The sequence below is a fragment of the Bradysia coprophila genome, unplaced genomic scaffold (genome assembly GCF_014529535.1).
Source record: "Bradysia coprophila strain Holo2 unplaced genomic scaffold, BU_Bcop_v1 contig_151, whole genome shotgun sequence".
NCBI classification, from domain to species: Eukaryota; Metazoa; Arthropoda; class Insecta; order Diptera; family Sciaridae; genus Bradysia; species Bradysia coprophila.
In genome coordinates this window covers 632722-655448 of record NW_023503423.1, presented here as the reverse complement: position 1 = coordinate 655448, position 22727 = coordinate 632722, and the positions used below count along the sequence as shown (strand labels likewise).

Sequence of the window (22727 nt, the reverse complement as noted above, 5' to 3'; positions counted from 1 at the left end):
TCGGAGAGTCCGCCTTCTCTGCAGCTTTGATGTTCCACGGAACTGAGTATGGGGTGTTGTAGCTGGCCTCACCCACTATCGTTGCACCCAGTACTTTTGGGCTGCAAGCTTACAGAAGTCTTAGAAAAAAAGTTGGTGCCAAAATGTAGATTTTTTCCTTCTTTCTGAGGGCCCAACTGCTGGAACGGTACTACAACAATCATTTTTTATTGTCTTTCACCTTATCAATAGAAAAACGCTTCGCTATGTCGCGAATATATGTCGTTGAAACAGATGTTAGTAAATCGAGAGAAAAAATTTTATATTTTTCTCGGGGGATTTTAGTCAAATAAAGTGTTAGCGTATAGAAAATGACCTCAGGACTCCGGAACACCGTTTGCTCCCACTTGATCGTATCGTTTTTCCAAACTCCTGTCGCGTAGCAAATATTGGTCCAATTGAAAAACTAATTACTGTTCCGGACTCCTGAGGTCACTTGATTTGACTAAAATCCTCCGAGAAAAATTTAATGATTTTTCACACGAATTACTAACACTGGATATGTTGTAACGACCTATATTCGAGTCAAAGTGAAGCGTATACGGTAAAGGAATAGTAGACGATACAAAATTACTCACGTAGAACCGTTCCAGACGCTGTTTCTGGCAGTTGGACCCTCAGAAAGAAGGAAAAAATTTGCATTTTGGCACCCACTTTTTTTCTAAGACTTCTGTAAGCTTGCAGCACAAAAGTACTGGGTTCATTTATATGTGGAACGATAGTGGGTGAGGCCAGCTACAACACCCCATACTCAGTTCCGCGGAACATCGAAGCTGCAGAGAAGGCGGACTCTCCGAACATTCACTATATTTCTAGTCATAACTCTCGTGGATCAACTAGCACTAAGCGGTGCGTATACTCTACCTGTAGGTCTTTCCAAGGCCGACATTCGTACAACATTACAACAATTTAAAATAATTTTTTTCTTGAGTTATTGCCGAAAAACTGTTTTTCGTACCCTCTGACATGTCTTCACTTTTGAGCGCTTTTCACAGAAAACAATTTTTTTTTTAAGAAAAAGTGAAAGACACGTGTTTCCTAGAAAGACGAATCCAACGAGCTATCACTCATTAAAATCGGAGACCGCTTGTTTCCCAATCACCTGAAGATTTGGCGATATCACTCAACTGCACTAGGGACTACGGTAAAAGATTTTTTAAAACTTTTCGTTCCCTTGGATCAACAAGTGAAGGCCGATTTAGGCCGCACAAAAAAAAACCCGTTGCTGTCAATTTCTCATAATCGAACTGTTGGACTACACAACTACGCTACTTGTTTCAAAATCGTTAGCTTTAGCGACTTGTATTCAATTTATCATTTATGTATTCATAATTTAAATACATCTGCGAACCGCGAGGTATCTCTGTACAGTGTACACATTATAGTGATAATAAGAACACAAAGAGCACGACCGATGGCTAAGCAATTTTTTTTTTTAAATAAAATTGATTATTTTCGTAAACATTTCGTTCTTTTATGTTTGTGCAATCGGCTACAGTAGATGCGGTTGTTATATAAATATAGTTATTTACATGACAAGCGATAATAAGTTGAAAAGACCAGTTTTCGTGTGAGTTCGGCTTCGCTTCGGATCAACAATCACACAAAAACATGACTTTTCTTTTTGGTTCCGAATTTTGTAATGGATTTCACATTATTCCCTCGGGAAAACCTTTTACCTCGCTCGTAAAGTAAAATCATAGCATACTACACATGGGAAGCCAACTGATTTTTTTACTCATCTGGATACGAGATATCAAATTATTTCACTTGTTTAGTTATCTACTTTTAAATGCTGTGAACTCACAAACTAGTAAGGCTCAGAACAGGTCAGGTTTACCTGAAAGTGACCTGAAATTACCTGAAACGAGTTTTGACCTGAACCTGATTCTAAAAATTTTGACCTGACCTGCATTGACCTGAAACTGAAAGTGTTAGTCAGGTCAGGTAAATCAGGTCGACCGGTGCAAGTTTTTAGGTATATCTGAAACCTGACCTGACATGTTTCAGAAATTCAGATTTAGGTCAGGTGTCAGGTCAGGTAATCTTGAAAAAAATTACCTGACATGAATTTTCAGATCACCTCAATTTTTGACAGCGGTCGACCTATTCGGAACCTTACAAACTAGCTCTATTGTTTTCCCTAGTGATGTAATTCACCATTTTCGCCAATAGGGAAAACAAACGGTCCTAAAACTCATAAAAACCTTACAAACCCGTTTTGTATTTTGAAACCATTTTCACATGCGCAAGGTGTGATTTACCGTTTTTATCGACGAAATATGGATTCACCATACAATTTTTGAAAACATATACAAAGTGACAGTTCAAGTGAGAATAGTTCTATTTTCTCCCTACGGGGGAGAAAAAAGTGCTTCACTTTTCTGACTAGAAATGTCATTCGACAAACCGTCAACAAAATGAAATTTTCTCGTTGAGAATATAAAATAATGTATATCACACCACCTACATATGAAAAATGTGTATTAACCTCGGAAAAAAGTATGAAATTTCATTTTCTCGGATGACTTGCGGTCCTCGAAATGTAATTTCGAATTTTTTCCCCTTGGTGATCAAACAAAACCTCAATTGACAACAAAATACAACAAATAAAAACCTAAGTCTTAAGCGTTGTAGGGCACTATGAGTACAGCCAACTCAATTTATTCATGGTACAATTGAAATTTTTACGAACCATTATCGCAAACCTTTTCTTAGTGAAACCATTTTGGGTCTGCATTGTTTCACATGTGTGTTTACGTCGGTACGCAGAATATATTGTGATAAGTTAGTATTCGTTTATCAAATGGATGAGTCAATGGACATTATATTAGGGTTGCCATTCGTCCTCTTTTTAGAGGACATGTCCTCTTTTTTCGTCTAATTCTTCTTTTTTGTAAAAATTCTAAGAACATCACTTTTTTCACACAACGTCCTCTTTTGTCCTCTTTTTTATAAAATATTGTTAAATTTTAGCGAAAATCTGTTAAGTTTGGTGGTCAAATTTTACGGAAAAAATTTCGCTGCGCAGCTATTTCTAAAACTACATAGTTTCTACAGCATTCGAATGATATAGTTGACTAGTCCTCGCAGTCAAAAATTCGACTCCATATTTAGGAATTAAGGAAGCTTTAGCATTATGATTGGGAATTTTAATGTTTTTATATGCATAAAATAAGGAGTAAACCAGGAGTATTAAAAAAACGAAATTAAGTTGAAATCGAATCATATTCTAGCAGCAATTTAAAAATGCAACTAAATTGGTGTGAAATAGGCAGAATATAGGAAATTCGTGAGAAACGGAAAGGTTTTAGAAAATTTTCCTACATTGGTCAGAAACAGTCAGATTTCAGAAAATGTGCCTAGAACAGGCCTAGATTTGTAAATTATTAAGAAACACGTTTCTTATTTTTTAGATTTTTACTTCTAAACAAAAATGGAGTATCGAAAAAAACTTATGAATTTCTTCTGAGATAAGTGCATGTTTGTAGCTTACAGTTCAAGAACTCCAAGTAAAGTTAGCAAAAAAAGTAAAAGAATCACTTTTCTGGAAAATAAGGAAGAATATGAAGGTTTTTATAAAAAAAGAAAAAAAAGGTCATGTTTACAAATGGTACTGAAACCTCGGATTCGCCTCAAACCAAATGAAATTTTAATTTTAACTTTTCTCACTAATTATTTGAATATCTATTGGTCCACATAGAATAATAAAAGAGCTAAGACTCTTTATTTGTCCTCTTTTCGTCCTCTTTTTCGAATTAAAAGGCGTCCTCTTTTTGTCATCTTTTTTCGTACAAAATGTCCTCTTTTCGAATTTTCAAAAATGGCAACCCTACATTATATACGTCGTGAGAATATCTGTATCGTTCTGTTAATGCTTGTAATCAATGAAAAACATCGCATGACTCGGTGTGACAGATAGCAATAAAATCCATTTTCATTATTTACCAGATTTACAGATGTCGGGCGAGAGTTGGATTCTATTCCCTTGTATAAGGGATGATAATAAGCGGATTTATTAATAGAAAAATCGTCTGAATCTCAACAACTTTATCGGAATATTAAAGGATCAGTATTTATTAACACACAGTCGGAAGACAAAATTAGTCGTTGTCATTTTAAGTATAGTTTCCACTTAAAAAGAGCACTCCGTTTAGCCTCCGTTTACATGACAGTTGTAAAATAGAACAAAGGAACTGAGTAAAAAATTTAAATAAACTCAATTTCCACTCCGTTTGCGTGATAGTTCTTTTGTTCTATTTTACAACTGTCATGTAGACGGAGGCTAAACGGAGTGCTCTTTTTAAGTGGAAACTATACTTTAATGGAACGTTAACGAATGATTTCATTCCAACGTTCCATTTTGTCACGTTATTCTATTTTCCATCCCCCAAACCGAATATTATAGGTATTTGACGGGACTTAGCATTGATTAGCATAGATATGATTTTCCGAAAGTTTGAACCTGCTTGATGACGTTAGGGGTAAGTAAGCGATCAAGGGCGTTGAAGAAAAAAAATCCGTCTGTGTTGACATCCTTGTTTTTTTTAAAGAATTTTTTGACACTTAGAGTTGTAGAAGTGTAACCATGTCATAAGCATATGCACTACAACGACATGAGTGAGATAATAATAATCGTTGAACGACAACAATGTCCACTGGACAAGTGACAGCAATGGGCGATAATAACATATTTACAGACTTCATTTTTGTGAGCAGAAACTAATGTCGTATTAAAAAAGTTAGTGGACACGAGCGATAAAACCGTATTCTGTTATGTTGATATCTGAAAATCAATTGCACTTTTGCGTTCGAATAATGTTCTTTGATGAACAACAGTAACGAGAATGACAAATATTCTCGAGTGAACATCACGGAATAGCCTTGGATTTATTAACTGATAATGTTTCAATAATTTGTAATAATTCTTTAATGTTAAATTTGAACTGTATACGGGCTTTTGATTTTCATGACATCCATCGATCCTCAAATTTACTTACACCATAGAATTGTCTATTTAGATAAAGTTTATCAAAACATAAACAATAAATGACTACGATGTATGACACTGATTATGCTTCATTCTAGGTATGTGTACAATGTTAACGACGAGCATAAACTGATTCGATGTTGTGGTCATAATTCAAGGACTAATTTTTGTTTGGCGATCATTTCGGGCCCAAGGGATTTCTTAATTTAATTTCCGAATCATCGGGTCCCTAATTATTTCGGGGAGTGTAGAAATGAAATTAAAAAAAAAAACGTCATAGTTGCAGTTACCTGAGTTGAAGTCATTTAATTTCACAAATTGGCATAAACGTTTACTTCGATAATCAACGGATAAAATAATGTCACTGTTTTCGCACAAATTCTAATTTGTAATCACTTAAAACAATCAAATCACAAAGAAAGAAACATCGCCATTTACATTTCTTTTTTTTCGCAGATGACAGAATGAAGAGAATGAATGGAATGAATGTTTTTCAAAATATTATGACAACCGAGCTGTCGTTTTTGAGCCATTTATTTTTTGCTTTGAATGAAATGTCACGATGAAAATGACATGATTTAGTGAAAGTGGCGACATTATGTATAGGTTTCTTCCATCGTACGGTAAAAACGAACTTTGACAGGCCGAAAACAACCGACCGTCATCCACAGAAGCAAACATAACCGCAACTTAAAACTTCAAAGTGAGGTTGTGTTGGCTCTGTGGATGACGTTTGACATTTTGAACGGCCTTGGAAGAGACCTATAGTAGATCAAGTCCGAGTAACTGTAAGCTCGACTGACAGCTACACCGTCATTCATAGAAAACCCTAACCTCAAATCTGTGAAAAACTTGTAATTTTTGAGCTGACGTCTAATTTTGTGTTAAAAACATTAAATTTAATAGATTTCCAATAGGTCTGTTTCAAGGCCATAAGAATTGTTAAATTACTGTCAAATTTCATCCATAGAGACAAAACCTCATCAATATTTGTATGAAAACCGAGCTCTGTGGATGAAATCGTGTTCGTTCGGCCAGTCAAATTTTGTGTTTACAGTTTCTTTTTGCGCACTTTTAACATTGTCACTGTCAATTTTGCCATCATCGTATTCACCTCACCATTTTGACCCAAATGAATTCAATATGTGTGCATCTTGACAAAACTAAATTCACCTGAACGCAGAGATCCTTGCGTACCTGTGCAATTGCAATAAACGTAGCGCTCAATGGCGCAAGTAGATTGTATCAAGGTTCGGAAAGAACAGATTAGGCCACTGAAGAAAGACGGTTGTGAAATTTGTCAAGCGCACTCATTATAGATTGTGTGAGAAGTCTATTTCAAGAAAATCCTTTTGTTTTTGTTACATTCGGTAAATGTGACTAATCTGGTTGAAATTGTACAAACCAAGGTCATTTCAAAATGTGAAATTTCACACACAAAAGGAAACTTAACCTCAACTTTCAGGTTGACGAAAATTTTAACGAAAAATTTACAAAGAAATTTGTTGACATTTAGGCTATGTTTTCTTCTCTGTGGATGAAATCGTTGTCGTTCGTTTGTCAAAGTTCCAGTTTAGAGTTAATTGGAACAAATCTATAAACTATCTTAAGCCTAGAGGTTTGTGTCTTGCAAGGTTCTGAAAGAACAGGTTGAGACTTCTGAGTTGATCACGAAGGCGGTGACACACAAATTTTGACAAATTAGATGCTTTTTATTGAACAGACTCATTACAGATTTATTTGTCAAAATTTGAGTTTCACCGCTTTCATGATCAACTCAGAAGTGTCTTAACCTGTTTTTTTTTTCAGAACATTGTGTGTCTTAAAACCGTCTTAACATGTTCGTTCGGAACCTTGGAATTGGCTTCGATTGTACAACGACGGCTATCATCCATTGCAGAAATGAATGAAAATAATTTTCGTTCAATGCATTTGCGAATGAATTTTTTTACAATGATAAAATGAACTCAAACAAGAAAAATTGTGGTACATTGAAAATCGTGATAAAAAATATATATTTTTTCGGGTGATGTATTTTAAGTTTTTGTTTGTAAAATCATTTTAATTTGGCATTTCTACTGTATTAAAAGCGGGTACCATTTGCTAAATGATATTATCGAGATAGTGATTGCATAAAAAATAGTGTGATAAAAAGACATTGCCGTCTTCAGGTGATTTTTTTCTGCTCTTTACAATATATTTATAGTGAATGGTTCATTGGAACACAATTTTGAGGCAGAAAAAAGGGATGGATGACATACGTAAATTGTGTATATTTATTTATGAAAAATCTAATTTTCGGATTGTGACGAGTGAATTTATTGTGTTTGTTCCATCTTTATTTTAGGTGTAAGTGCTTAACTTATAACTTGTTACTTGGATGATGAATGAATTCGAATACATAAATCAATGAATAGTTTGCAGATAAAGAACACATTTTCCCATCAACTTCAGCTCTTTTTATTATTATCTCTGACAAAAATGTTACTTTTATGTACAAAAAAAAGTCTTCTGTGCATGTAATTCAATCAAACAGATTACAAACAAAGGAGCAGTGGTTAACCATTAAGAGGTCTGTGCCGTTTAAGACGAAGCGCATACATTTTAAGTGTAAAAAGCAGAACAACTTCTATACGCAGAAGTTGAATGTGGTCGAGACGTACGAAATAACAGCACTGGATAACCTAAAATATTCCAAAAATGAGTTTTGATAACTTTCAGAGCATTTTTTTTTGGCCAATCTGTTTTGATTCTCTTTTTATTTTGATAAATTGAGAATTAGACTCTAAATTAGATTGTTGATTCTCATCCAGTTTTTGTTGTTGTTTGAACTCGAATGTGGTCAAGATCAGACGATAAGACGGAATCTCTTGCAAAAATTAAGCTTTTCGTTTCATTTACTCTCAATCTAATCACGATCAAAACTAATTGATCTTTTCTATTAGTGGGGATGAATGAGCTTAAGTGCAATAATATCGAATCCGTTTAAAGCCTTTTTCTGTATTTAATTGACGCCGTTCGTAGAATTTTCATTACAAGGGGAAAGTCAAGTGAATTTTGTTGAAACGAGGCAGACACGACGATATTAGAGCAGGGTTTTCCATTTTTCTTATCAATGCGCTTGGATCACAGATAAAAATACGTTTACACTGAAAATAACACCTACCAAAACTCTTTTGATTGCTAATCGGTACTCTACTACCATGTAAATCATTACCAACGATTGGTACAACGTACCAAATAAATGAGTTCAATGTACCGTTTTTGAATGTTGATTGCAGATCAACCGAGAAATTGGTACTGGTAACCAAATACGTTTTCAGTGTATGTCACAATCTACTATTCGCTGATGGATAAACCGATTTCGTTAGTAAGAGTCTGAAAAATTTCCCGAGATCCAAGCTCCAGTGCCTTCATATGATTTTCCATCAGCGCTCGTTCATGAACGTAGTAAACCTACAGTTTCGCGAAAATGCCTAAAATCAATCGTCCAAGACAGGTACGAAAACTTCTAGAAAAAAACATCCAAATTTACCTCTTTTTCGTCACCGAAGCGATAGTTATTTCTGCGCTGCGAAAACTAACACTTTTCGCAACTATTGCATAAATTACTATTACATGACAAGGGATAAAAAGTTGAAAAGTCCAGTTTTCGTGGCAAGTTTTCGTGTAATTCAGTTTTGTAATGAAGCCACTTACGACCCTAGGGAATACCAAAGGCATGTAACTAGGAATAAAAAGATGAAAAGTAGAGCTTTCGTGTGAATTCTGTTTCTACGAGGCGTAGCCGAGGTCAATAAGCACACGAAAAGGAGACTTCGTTTTTATACCCAGCTATGGTAATGGATTTTACATGCTGAGGGCGTTGAAAGTAGTGCTTTAAACATGAAAAGTAAGGCTTTCGACGAAACGTCCAGAAAATTTCTGAGTTAGGCTTGATTTCCACCTTCCGAAAAAGTACTCCGTGTGAGAGACAAAATTGAATTTTTTCAATTTTTGCTTTGTTTACTTGACATCAACCAATTTTTTTTCCGTAAAACATACATTTCGTACTTTATTACCGCATATAAATAAATAAATTACAAATTTTTGGTAGAACTGGATCATCGCATTCCTAATTGATTGTATTTTCCTGAATCCAGTCGGTATATTCGGAGAGTCGTGTATACACACCAGGATAACCGGGCTCACCGCACTTATTGCCAAACGATACGATTCCCAATTGCGTCCATCTTTGATTGATGCGCATCATGAGCGGTCCGCCAGAGTCACCCTTTTTTCGAAAGACAAAAGTCACTCTTACCGTTAATTCATTGATAAATCTTTGTCTAAGCTTACTTGACAAGCGTCAACGCCCCCCTCGGAATAGCCGGCACACAGAAAGTTTTCGGTAATCGGTTGGAAGTAGGCGCGATTGCAGTCTTCGTTTCGCCAAATCGGCAAATCGGCTTGTCGCTGAATGGTCGACTCTTTTCCGCCGTAATATGTTGTTCCCCAACCAACAACGGTAGCTCGACGTCCTAATTACATGCGAAAATATGTTCATTCGATTTAAAGGTACTGTAAGCCACTTTATTTACCGGCAAGTCTTTCGGGTGGTGGTATGTGACCAATTTTTGGCAGACAAACCGGAATCACGTATTTAGATTTCCGAACTGCTCGATCCAGTACCAATACGGCGATATCGTTGTAAAATCCGACCCTAGAGAATCTGGGATGTGTTCGCACTTCCGTCACTTTAAATGTCACTGGGGCCGACGGTTCTTTATCCGTTGAAAGGTCAATGTCACCTAAGCGAACAGTAAATTGTCGTGCAGCAAATCTATAAAATGAACATTCGTCCTGGACCGGAAAATTTGTTGATAATTCCATTTGTTTTGAACTTACGGCTTCTGTTTCGAATCTCGTGTGCAATGGGCTGCTGTCAGGACATACTACAAATGTTTCAAAATTGATTCAGAAATAGTCGAAAGAAATAACTGTAAATCCGTCGATACCTTGGAACCAATTAATGATCCTCCGCACCAGAATTCTGTGCGCTTAGCGCCATGCAGGAAAATAGCTGCTACCCAGGGCCATTCACCCGATGCTGATTCGATTCCACCAACAATGCGACCGGAATTGTGTTCCTGTTGTCCACAATCGTCAGCTTGTAAATAGTTCCCCAGCACTTCATCGATTGCATTTGTGGGTGCGTTAGGTGGTGGCCGTGGCACCGATTGTATTGGTATTAATGGTCTCTGTGTGGGACGCTGTGTCGTGGGATAAGGCGTTAAAATAAGACTCTGTTGGGTTGTTTGAACTGGTGGCCGTATCGTCAGCACAGTTGGTCGTTGTGTTGTTAAAATAGTACTTTCTTGTGTCGGACAACACACACCCGGTATGAATAATCGTTTGAAACAAAGTGAATCACGAAGATCTCCTAAATTTAATAATAATTCGGGACAGACGCTAAGGTCTTCACACCGACCAGGTCGGCCTTGCGGTGTTGTACATCGGTTTTCGCCCTCCTTTCCCTCAACATCTTCAGGTTGAGCTGAAATAGTAAATTGAATGCGTTAGACATTGTCTAAGTTACACGTATGTTATGCTTGAATCTTCCTACCCGGCTTAACTGACGTTACACTCAGCAGTGACGTTGTCGTTTCTATGCTCGCCACATCACTGTCTTTTTTCGGTTTACTCTGCTGGACTTTTTCAACATCTTTCTTTACAATTTTCTTCCGAGTTTTCTTATTGTCATCGTCTTCAAAGCGATTGTCTTCCATTACGATCGTGCCTTTTATTAAGGGCTCAATGGTCTTGGTGACATTTTGACCTAGCACAGTTTTGCTTAATGTTAAAATGGCATCTGGAACACTTTCAGATGGATTATTATGTTGTATCGTTGGCTCCTGGCCACGCGTCATATTGACTAGAAATCGTCCGACTGTATTCAACGCACCTGTGCAAAGGTAAAACGGGAAAGAATTCGTAACGGTTTGACAATCGTAATAACATATCCAGAGAGATCATAACAGATGGCGTTGCTTTCGCCTCGCCGGGAAGTAACGCCGTCTGTTATGATCTAATCGAACACATCACAAGTACAAGACGCTATTACAGACTACTGTTCGAATGGCTGAGAACATATTTTACTATCTGTCCCATGAGAAAGTTGACTATTAGACAGCGATTTGCCCCCTCGAAAATGATCTATTACATGTAGACAATTTTCGGTTAATTTTTTTATTTTCTTATGCTGAAATCAACTTTTGCATGGGACAGGTAGTAAACCAGAGTACCACATGTCGTTCAGACGTTTTTTTTTTTTTAATTTTTCGAGAAATCCAAATTTGCGACAACAAACGATTTATGTCACATCTGTTGACGCAAAGTGTTATACCCCGTGAATGACACTCACCCAACGTTTCTGAAATTTTGGAGAACGCTGACGACGACAAAAGTCTACTCGATTCGACGTCGTGTCGGCGTAAACGTCTTTTTCCATCTTCTTCCGGTTCATATGTGTCGATCAAAATATCGCTTTCTTGATTGTTATGTGGAGTAAAGTCTTGCGATAAAATGTGGTCATGTAGGCTGCTCCGTAAATTTCGTTGCTTCAAATCTGGTAATTGTTCGTGGTGTGACTGAAAAATATTACCTTTTTAACGATAGAGATTAATGTCGACGAGCAAATGATTTCGGGATTTTTGTGTGAGACTTACTTCTGTCAAATGGTATATATGTCGGCTGATAATGTTGGGCCAGTGACTGTTGTACTGTCGACGTCCATAGTATTACTGAAAGAAAAGATAATGAACATTTCGTTAAATTTGATTGAAATTAACAAGATTTAGAGTAAAATAAAATAAACGGGTTCGATCCCGTACTACTACTGAGCCGGATAATACTAAATCAGTAAGAGTACATTACGCACGTGCTTGCAAATTTGTTTTTTGACGAGTGGGTGTGAGTATTACCTATCGTCAATATAAAAATTTGGAAGCACGTACGTTCTGCATTTTATGTGATTAAGCAATGTAATAGTGTAACCTGGATGCTGCGAAAGTGATTCATTGCATGAGGTAACATTTCGATACATCCGAGCCGACGGCGAGGTACATAACTAGTTGTCGAAAAACGATTGCTGAAAATACACGAGAGGTTTTGCGAGTATCACAAAGTTGTTTCCGAAGCAATGAAGCACGTAGCAACCCCCATTGTATCCTGTTTTACTACCTGCTCCATACAAAAGTTGATTTCGACCATTTGCACAGATGGCAACTTGCTATGTAATGGTCAACTTTCGCATGGGACAGGCAGTAAATGCACATTTCAAATAAGCAAAGCATTGCTGTAACACGAGAATTATGTTTACTTTCAGTGCTGTGCTAGTGATATAAACGTCTCGCTGGATTTGTTGAAAACAAAAACTGGAACGAGAACATTGGAAACATGTTTTGGAACACAGAGTACACTCCCTCACCACACATTGACAATCTGCTCTCGAAAGAGGTGTGAAGCAAACGGTTTACGAAAACAAAAAAAGAAAACAAAAACTTAAATCAATGTGTTCATTTCAGGATGTGAAAATTGAGGAGCTTCTAGATGATGATGAGATTTTACAAGAATATAAATGGCAAAATAAAAGGCTGGTTCAATAGTGAGTATTCGTTAAGTGACGTCAGACGAATGGTAATTGGTGAAAGTGAAATGCACTAGTTATTGACCGGACCGCGAGTCTATGTGTCACAACCTCGTTTGGTCATAATTTCAAACATACGGCGCTTTAGAGACGCTTAACGCTCGAAAGAAAAAGTTCATGTTAGCAAGCCGTATAGCATCATTCTGACGATTAGGCAACACAGGTTTTTTGGAATGATAAAGGCATTACGTATATCGGGACAACGAGCAAAAAAAAAAACACTTCCATGGGATCCATTGCATCTGCTTCAAACACAAAATAAAAAAAAATGATTGGAACAGATTCTATGAACTCACAGCACTCTAAGTAAGTGCTGCACCATCGAATGTCTAATTCCAACAAGAAAAGGAAAAGAACAGAACTTAAGTAAGATGCATCCACGATGCAGTAGTCCGAAATTCTTGCATAAATTCAGTTTCTTTTTGTTAATATAAGCCACTGAATTACGGACGTTCCATACAAAACAATAGGCCAAATGACAGTTAGTAAAATTTGTTCCTTTGCCTGTTGTTGGAGTGCGTTGCTACTTCCCATTACGTTTTCAATTTTTTTTTTGTGAAGCTTATGCAACGTAAACATAGACGTCAATTTGTATAAGCCACTGCATTACAGACGTTCCATACAAAGTAAGAGGCCAAATGGCAGTTAATAAAATTTGTCCCTTTGCCTGTTCTTGGTGTGCGTTGCTACTTCACATTACTTTTTTAAATTTTTTTGTGCAACGCAAACATAGACTTCATTAGGACCAAAGAAGGCTTTTTGGTACTCGGGACACCGAGACTTATCCATCAGTTTTGCACAAAATCTGTGCTGCCTACACAAGACCTTTCAATCGTTGCCGTATGATTGGGAGGTGCGGGAAAACAGGAAAAGTGTGCCGTTCAAAGGTGTTGAAACACTGGATTGGTGACACAAACACAACACCTCGATGTCTATTTACAACAAGTGCTTCAAGTGTGAGAAATGTTTACGCAACAAATGCATATCCTCTGTTTTGGAGGACTCTGGATGCAACTGTTCCACGGATCCGATTTTTAAGTAATTAAGACTTTTTGATTAGTCTCGTCAATACATTTGTGATGCATTGGACATCGATTTTGAGCATTTTTGTTAAGAGATGTGAAAACAAAGTGAAATAATTAACAAGGAAAATCATGCTTTGACGATATTGACGAGACAAACCAGAAAATGTCCGGAGTCGGCGAAAAAGTGAATATTTTTTTCGTAAAATTTTTTCACACTTCAAGGAAAAGTGCTTCGAGTGACAGCTGTCAAATAGAGTATGAACATTTTTTACAGAGCCATTTTTTTGAGACACTGTCCCGTTTCAGTGCGTTGCTTGAAGCAATAATTGTTGTAGATAGATATTGTATTTGTGCCTGTCACCAATTTAGTGTTTCAACATCTTTGAATCACATGCTATTCCTGTTTTCCCGCACCTCTTCGAACAAAAATTAATGGATGTTTACCGTTTACAGTTTTCATCGAGTGGAAATTATTGAGCAACTGGTAGATTTTATAATAAAAGAGCCTCCGACCGATGTTGCGGACGCAATACGTTTCAAGTATTCAAATATTGCCTGTGAAATTTTAACAACAAATAAATCAGCTTTATCTACACTATTAATTGAACATCAATATTTATTGCAAAAATTGTATGCCTTTTTGGAACAAAAGCCACCGTTAAATCCACTGTTGGCATCATTTTTTAGTAAAACGTTCGGCATGTTGATATCAAAGAAAGCGGAACAGGTGAGGGCAACGGGAAGCGTTTCCGATTGTTTTATTGTTAACTTCATTTTGCAAAATTTTACAGGATTGGTTCTCATATCAATGCGTGTGTTTGCAAGTATTAGAATTTATCAAAACTCGCGACGGTTTTTTACAAACCATTTTTAATCACTTTGGTACACCCGCTATAATGGATTTGCTGTTCCATATTATAACAAATGTGGAAGGTGCCGACCTGAAGAATAATCTATTCGGGGTAATTAGAAATGGGCAATATGCCGGATGCTCGTTTGCATGTTTCATTTGTGTTCTTCGAATTTTTCAGTGGTTGAAGGAGCAAAACCTTATACCTCGCATGATCAGTCTATTGGGCACCGATGACGATCCCGAGAAACACAACAATATTTCCGAATTTTTATGCGAAATCATATCAAACTCACGTTCGTTTCGTCGTAATGAAATCGAAGAGCACGGAAAAATTCGTCCTGTCGAGGACATTAGTCTGACTTTGTTACAAGTATTAGAAGATGAAGTGACCACACGGTCGCTGTTAGATATCATATTATCAAATGCACAAAGGGAGAGCTGTGTCGTAGCTGGAATACGAATTGTTATGAAGCTGTTGGAATTGGAGAATTCACCGAAGTGAGATGCGCACACTTTGTGTGTCAAAGAGCAGATCCGAAACCATTTTTTTGTTTGTTTGTTTACCGTTTCAGAACTATTCAACCGGATGAAACTGTTTTGAAGGTAGAGAAAGAGTACCACGATGTATACCTCGCTTCGTTGTTCCCAATCATTGCCTCAAGAATCGAAGAGTTTCATGACTTACTGATCAACCCTCCTCAAGTAAGTTTTTTTTTTTGAACATTGGCTTGTCAAAATACCTGTGAAATATCGCAAAAAAAATCGACAAACTTTCTTGACGATGCTTGTCATTTTAGCGTTTTGGAAAATGATAAAAATCGCCGAAAATCTAAAGTTTTATTGACTGTTTTTTTGAATTTGACATTAAAGTTTAGCTTTTAATAGGGAGCAACAGTCTGTAATGTCACAGTTTGTAAAAGGTAGCGACAATCTGAAACGATTCGTAAAAGGAATCATCACTCTGTAATGTAAAAGTGTGTTAGAAGGAGCAACACTCTGTAATGTCACAGTTTGTAAAAGGGAGCGACAATCTGTAATGTCACGGTTCGTAAACGAAATCAACAGTCTGTAATGTCACGGTTTGTAAAAGGGATCATCACTCTGTAATGCCATAGTATGTAAAAGGGATCATCACTCTGTAATGTCATAGTGTGTGAAAAAGAGCAACACTCTGTAATGTCACAGTTTGTAGAAGAGATCTGCAATGTTACCGTTTTTAAACGGAATCAACAGTCTGTAATGTTATAGTTTGTAAAAGGAAGCGACTGTCTGTAATGTGACAGTTTGTAAAAGGTATTTACATTGTGTAATGTTACCGTTTGTTGTAGAGAGCAACACTTTGTAATGTCACTGTTTGTAAACGGTACCAACAGTCTGTAATGTTACAGCTTGTAAAAAGGATCAACACTCTGTGATGATACATTCTCCCCAACACCCATGTGCCAGTACATCTACTTGAGAAAAACTCGTTATTTAGGGCATGTTGCCCGTTCAGTGGTTGTGTTTATTCTGACCTGTTTTCATACAGATTCACTGTATTTATACCCTGTTTCAAGGGTTGCTCGATTTGTTTCTTAGAGTGAAATCACTCGCCGAACTCTTCATAATATTTTCGTCACTACCACCAGTTTCCGCAGGTCACGAGGAAACTCCAAACGAAAATATGTCAATTTTCCTCTCCCACCAATTCTTTTGCTGGCTCGTCTACTCTCCGAAATGCTGAGGAAACCATACTGTGAATTCCAACTCTTTGCTGATGTTTCTGGATTGTTACGATGATCATCGATTCAACCAACCAGACTGCAACTTCTTCCTTGTTCTACATCCATTCTTCGTTCTGTCAATATCTTCTGCCAATGACCTTCTTTGCTGGGCGTTACGACGACCATCAATCTCCAAATTGACTCGACCAACCAGCGTCTAACTGCTTTCTTCGTGTTGCCAATGATTAGTGCCAATGACCTTCTTCGCTGGATATTACGACAACCATCAACTACTGCATTGATTCGACCAACCAGCGTCTGATTTCTTTCTCCCTTGGTGCCAATGACACCTGACAATAACTCTCTAGTTTGCTGGACGTTACGACGATCATCAATTCGATTTTGACCACCGAATGACTCGACCAACTAGCGTTCCTCTTCTACTGACCATCTTCTACTTGCTGCTGCTGCTAACGACTTCTTCTGCTGGGCGTTACGATGACCATCAATCCGATTCTTCCACCAAATTGATTCGACCAACCAGCCTTCTTCTTCTCGTTGCTACTGCCAATAACTTCTTTTTGCTGGACGTTACGACGACCATCCATTTGATCTGCCAACCAAATTGACTCGACCAACCAGCCTTGTAACGTTACGACCAATGTTACGCTTGTTACTGTTGGACTTACGTCTTGCGACTGCCGCCTTGTTACTGTTGGACTTACGTCTTACGAATGCCGATCTGCCGTCTTGTTACTGTTGGACTTACGTCTTACGACTGCCGTCTTGTTACTGTTGGACTTACGTCTTACGACTGCCGTCTCGTTGTCAATGACGCCTGCCAATTGACCTTCGTTGCTGGGCGTTACGACGACCACCAATCTGATTCGATTGACTCAACCAACCAGCGTGTAACACCACGACCAATGTTACGCCTTGACTAGCTCTTGCTGCTGCTACGGGACCACCAATGCAACGAACCTTCCACACACGTTGGACGCCATGTCAAGAATTTTTCATTCTCCTTAATTCGTCGGTCGGCCGCTGCATCGATGGTTCTACTGTTTCGTTAAAAAATCGCCAGCAGAAATTAAAAATTTTTGGCAATCGCCAAAAAAAGGCACTAAAATGAGAAGAATCGCCAAAAAATATTGCTAAAGTGAGAAAAATTTGCAGACTTTTCTTGGTGATTCTTCTCATTTCAACGATATTTTTGCGAAGTTCAAAATTTTTGACGATATTTCACAAGAATCTTGTCAAAGAGAACATTATTACGTAACTCAGTTCGTTTACTTGCAATTTTTCCAGAAAAGTGATATTCGAAACACCGTTGAACTGCTATCACCGCCTTTCGGTAACACAAGACTGCAAATTTGTGTAATGTTTGCTGCTTTGCTAAAAGAAGATAATCCAATTTTTACACAAGCGTATGTATAGTAGTACTAGCGCATTCAGCGTCGGATTTCAAAGTATTAATTCCATTCCAGAATATGTCATTCTGAGTTTTTCAATACGTTGCTCAAGCTGTTTAAGCAATACTGTTGGAATAATCTATTGCACACTCAAGTGCTGAATTGTGTTTGCGCCGTCTTTCCGATACTCAGTCCGTACGAAACGATTACTAGAGATTTGCCAGTTTCTGCCTTACAATCACATGTAAGTGTTCGACAAAATAAATCCGACGTAGGAGTGGCGGGAAAAATGATTTTTCATTTCGATTCACAGGTTGTAGATAACTGTAAATTAGTGACGAAGCTAATTGATTGTTGGATGCATAACAAAAATGAAGTGGCGTGAGTATCGTCAATAATTTTACCGCACTGGAACACACTTTAACAAACCCAAATCATTCATTCATTTGACAGTTCACCCGAGAAAAAAGGTCGCAGACTCGGCTATATGGGACATCTTATCGACATGTTGAACAATATTGTTGAAATTTCGAAAAATTCAACCGAACTTGATGCCTTATTGAATTCGAGTATGGATGCGGAAACGAGATCAAATTTTGAAATGGTTTTGAACGAAATGGATGTTCAGTTGACGTCGCAACGGCGATATTTGGTAGGTGGAAGAGGGGTGCAGGCAAAAACGGATGACTTTTATTGTAAAAATAATCTGTTTGTCGTTTAGGCTGACATTGATCCGTACACTGATCCGTACCAAAATTTGAAAGACGACCACTACACCGACTACACAAATTTTGATGAACCGGTCAACGACAACAAAATCAGAGACGAAATGCAGATTCTATTTCCGGTAACTGGTGAACACATCTGATTTAGCTGAATGGCCATTCATGGGACCGTTTTGTTTTTCGTTTTTTTTTTCTCGCAGGATTCGTGGAGCGGAGAGAGTTCCTTGAATTCCGGTGATTATCAAGATGATCAAAAAATGAGCGACGACGTATGGGACTGGTTATCAGACAGTGGCCAAAAATCGACATCGAATGTGAATTCAAATTTCGACGACTTCTTTGCCGACTTTGAATCCCATTTCGCGAATCCATTGACCGAAAATGATGATGCGGACGATGTGAATAAGTTCCCGCTGAACGATTTTAATTCGAAATCGGATGACTTTGGACCGCTGTGTACGTTCGGCGCTAGCGATAATAATGCTAATTTATGGACGCATCTGGAAAATCAAGGAGAGCAAAATTGCCTAACGAAAAATGAATCATTTTCAAATGCGTCGATTGATGACGCTGTTTTTGACTCCCAATCATCGAATACGGAATCCCAAGCAATAATTAACTCAACAGTGCCAGTAACTAATAATGATGGATCGGTTCTGACCGATTTCGTCAACAATAGCAACGATCAGCAAGTACCAAATACAGATGCGACAACGGACGTTTCGCAAAATACGACCAGAGAGGAAATGTGAGTTCGTTTTTATTGTTTGGATTAGAATAAACGGCCAAATTGAGTTGAAGCACAAAAATACAATCCCGAAGCTACTCTAGCTAACGATTGTTCTGTTACGAATAAATCACAAAACAAAATTTTGACTCACCTTCTGCAACAATAAAGACGAGACCCAGCAAGTATCAGAGAGTTGCTAATATGACGACTGGGTCGTTTCGACAGATGGAGGGAATATGTCGGATGACAGTTGGGTTTTTGAGAGAGAATTCAATACATTTTCGCTCAACTAATTTCAAAATCATTCGACATATTCCCTCTATCCGTCGAAACGACCCAGTCGTGATATTAGCATCTCTCTGGCAAGTATGCGTACTCCCTAAAGCACTATAAAAGTGAAATAGGCTCTAAGTTCTGTGATTTGCACACAATCATTTTTTGTGTACAAATCACAAATTGTTGTTCCGAGTCCCTTCCCGTGTTTTACTAAGGAAACCGAAATGCAACAATTGTATGGACAAAAAAGTTTCACAAAATCCCCGGAAATGCCAATAACTAAGTTCTTCGGAAACACCGACAGGTGGAGGAAGTAATTTAGGATTTGTATCCAAGAATGCGTGCTAACACATTCTTTGACAGCCCATACAATTTGTGTCAAAATTTCATTTCACCATCTGGTAAACTTTTCAAATATTGTCCGGACAATAAAATCGTTTTTTTTGGACGATACAGTTACAGTCAGTGAAATTTCAGCATTAATTTTCAGCTGATGCACACATACAATCAAAACTGTTCGGTTTTACCAAGTGCGTAACCAAGTTCAACCGTAACACAGTTTTGATTGTATGTGTGCATCAGATGAATCAAAATCAGAGATTTTACTGCAACTGACTGCAGAGCCTAATATTTGGGAATTATTTCTCTAAATTCCCAAAATTCCCAAAAATTCCCTAAAATTCTCAAAAATTCCTTAAATTCCCAAAAATTCCCAAAAATTCCCGAAAATTCCCTAAATTCCCAAAAATTCCCAAAAAAAACAACAAATATTTCAGAACATATTGAATATAATATATTCAGTAAATTGAGCTTAAGCGGCATATCGCTAAAACTGGAGGTGATGGTGATAGGGGAACAAGTGGTCTCCGTTTTTTAGGAGTGATAGATTCGTCTTCAATCCTAGAGAATCGTATCTTTCATTTTTTTCTAACATTTTTTTAAATTTTCGGTTAAAGTGTTCAAAGGTTCAGAGGGTACCGAAAACCTTTTTGCGGCTATAACTCAAAAATAATTATTTTAAGAGCAGTCTACACTCCGACCTTCTATGAAAAACATTTTCGATGATAACTTCTTAATAGAATATTTTTTTGAAAAAAGTGGTTTCATCGTTTGGTGCCACAACATATAAAGTTTCGATATCCACCAGAATAAACCGCGAGCCTTTTTTAATAAAAGTTTAGTTTTGTTATAAAAACTTTTTATATTTTTTTATATAATTTTTATTAAAAAAATCACTGCCATGATGAACTCACGTACGGAAACTCTAAAGAATCGAAAGGTATCTGTCAGCTGATAGGAATATTTTGTTTGTTAGTGTTGGTTTTTTGGTTATCTCGGTGATCACAATTAAAACAAACTGTCAACAAATAAAACATCCCAATTTGTTAAGTCACGAAATTGTTTTTTTTTTCAAGCGCGAGATTTTTTGAAAATTGGAGCGGCTTTTTAAACTGAAATTAAGAATTTCAAATTCCACTTTTCCAATATCAATATACATTTTCAGTGTGTTTTTGATGTGTTCATTGAAATAAAAATAATATGGACTAACGCTCGCGGTTTATTGTCAAAATTGATGCAGTCTACGCCGAGAAAACTCAAAAGTCCAAAAAATATCACTAAAAACACAAATTTTAGGAGTTTTGAGTTTTTTCTCAGTACACTACATCAATCTGGACAATTCCAGTGGCTATCGAAACCTTATTTGTTCTGGCACCAAACGATGAGGCCACTTTTTTCAAAAATAATTCGAATAAAAAGTTATCATCAATAATGTATTTCATAGGGAGTCGGAGTGTAGATTGCTCTTAAATTATTGTAGTGTTGTACTAATGTCGGCTTTGGAGAGACCTACAAGTAGAGTATACGCCCTGGCTGGTGCGAGTACATCGACAAGAATTATATCCTTCAGAGCATAATATTTGGGAACCAATTCTCAAAAGTTCACTAAAATTCTAAAAAAAAAACATTTTTTTTTGCTTGTTCATAGCTTAGAGTAATTATAACTAGAGAGCAAATGTGTACGACGAAATGTGGTCCCAACATCAGTTTGTATAAGATACACATTTCGTACAATTTTACACCAATACATGTATACACTGACGGCTATTTCGCTTTTGATAGTTCAATTTGCCCTCTTAATTAAGAGGGCAAACACACATACCAATAAACATTTCGTATTTCATGTTGGGACCACGTATTTTACGTAATTTTGTTCGAAATTTCCTCTCTAGGTATAATTACTCTTAGGTTGATAGTTTTTAAAGGTTTTTGAACTTTTCCTGATCTTTTACGAGCATCTAATTATAAAAATGCAAAGAAAAGAATTTTTTTGGGAATTTTAGGGAATTTTTGGGAAATAATTACCAAAATTCCCGAAAATTCCCTAAATTCCCAAAAATTCTCAAAAACGATTCCCAAATATTAGGCTCTGACTGACTGTATTATCGTTCTAAAAAAAAAATTCAGGAATAATATCGTTTTTAGGACTCATTTAGAGTCTAGAAAAACGATAATGTCGTCCAGAAAACGATAATATCGTAAAGACAATATTTTAAAATTTTACATTTTACGATCGTCCTGTGTGAAAATCTTCGAAAGATAATATCGTTTTTCGAACGATACCATCATTTCTCGAACGATATTGACCATGTAGAAGTGTCGTATCTCTGTCGTTTTCATGAGTACACACGAAAATTTATCTTTCCAACTTTTTATGCCTTGTTACGTAAAAGACAATTGCGAATGCATCTTCAACTCACTAACACTTTCTATCGCTTCGTTTCAGTTCATGTAATCAACCGAATGACCCGCGCTATACATTTGATGGAGACATAACAACGACATTATCAAGTTTGTCATTGAATGATTTGAATGATTCAACTTCGCCACAAGATCATAAAACTGCTTAGGTAGCATTTTCAATTTTGATTTCGTTTATTATTTTTTAAGTTAACTTGCACAATAAGTCTCTGAATATTTTTGTAAGAGAAACTTAATACGAAAACTATAAAAACAATTTGTAGTCATACAACTATCCGGTTAAACAAAATCCATAGAGCAATATTATAAACTCATTTTCATGAAAATTCACAACAAAACAAAGAATTAATCGAATAAACAATCCGAAACACACCATTTTTTTTGGTATAAGAACAATTTCAAACTTGAAAGACCAATTTTTTCAGTGTAGTGGCAAAGAAATTAGAAATTTTTTTTAAAGTGAGACACGGTACACAGTAAAATGATCTCATGAAACTGCTCAGGTTTGTAATAAAAAAGAATAAAAA

General features: G+C 36.9%; 3 protein-coding genes and 1 long non-coding RNA gene across 6 annotated transcripts in view; 1 reads left to right on the top strand and 3 right to left on the bottom strand.

The window, feature by feature from the left end:
• LOC119074287 (E3 ubiquitin-protein ligase RNF13) overlaps positions 1 to 5500 on the bottom strand; it is a 10531-nt gene extending 5031 nt beyond the window's left edge. The window contains exon 1 of one of the 2 annotated variants that reach the window (XM_037180308.1): positions 5320 to 5500. The gene's annotated coding sequence lies outside the window, so the exon portion shown is untranslated. The remainder of the gene's footprint in view (positions 1 to 5319) is intronic. The other variant, XM_037180307.1, reaches the window with a different exon arrangement.
• The window catches only part of LOC119074293, a 17214-nt gene extending 8282 nt beyond the window's left edge, over positions 1 to 8932 (bottom strand). Inside the window, exons 1-2 of the long non-coding RNA XR_005087175.1 lie at positions 8758 to 8932; positions 4892 to 4898 (exon numbers count right to left, since the gene is read on the bottom strand). This is a non-coding gene — a long non-coding RNA (uncharacterized LOC119074293). The remainder of the gene's footprint in view (positions 1 to 4891; positions 4899 to 8757) is intronic.
• Positions 6961 to 22727, top strand: LOC119074285 (serine/threonine-protein phosphatase 6 regulatory subunit 3). 2 transcript variants are annotated; one of them, XM_037180305.1, is made up of 14 exons: positions 6961 to 7200; positions 12396 to 12526; positions 12595 to 12674; positions 14195 to 14468; positions 14533 to 14703; positions 14773 to 15092; positions 15167 to 15296; positions 17606 to 17724; positions 17785 to 17953; positions 18023 to 18090; positions 18163 to 18361; positions 18431 to 18556; positions 18635 to 19182; positions 22226 to 22727. In XM_037180305.1, exons 2-14 carry the CDS (start codon positions 12467 to 12469, stop codon positions 22347 to 22349), a joined length of 2388 nt encoding a protein of 795 aa, XP_037036200.1. In that variant the 5' UTR covers positions 6961 to 7200; positions 12396 to 12466; the 3' UTR covers positions 22350 to 22727. The 2 variants fall into 2 exon arrangements, with proteins under 2 accessions (XP_037036200.1, XP_037036199.1); XM_037180304.1 differs by having other exon boundaries at positions 6973 to 7200; positions 17582 to 17724.
• Positions 9059 to 22727, bottom strand: part of LOC119074286 (proclotting enzyme) — a 31963-nt gene continuing 18294 nt past the window's right edge. The window contains exons 2-9 of the mRNA XM_037180306.1: positions 11737 to 11811; positions 11433 to 11672; positions 10635 to 10973; positions 10027 to 10565; positions 9917 to 9963; positions 9610 to 9851; positions 9368 to 9549; positions 9059 to 9302 (exon numbers count right to left, since the gene is read on the bottom strand). Of these exons, the coding sequence (XP_037036201.1) occupies positions 9144 to 9302; positions 9368 to 9549; positions 9610 to 9851; positions 9917 to 9963; positions 10027 to 10565; positions 10635 to 10973; positions 11433 to 11672; positions 11737 to 11811 (1823 nt within the window). The 3' untranslated portion in view covers positions 9059 to 9143. The remainder of the gene's footprint in view (positions 9303 to 9367; positions 9550 to 9609; positions 9852 to 9916; positions 9964 to 10026; positions 10566 to 10634; positions 10974 to 11432; positions 11673 to 11736; positions 11812 to 22727) is intronic.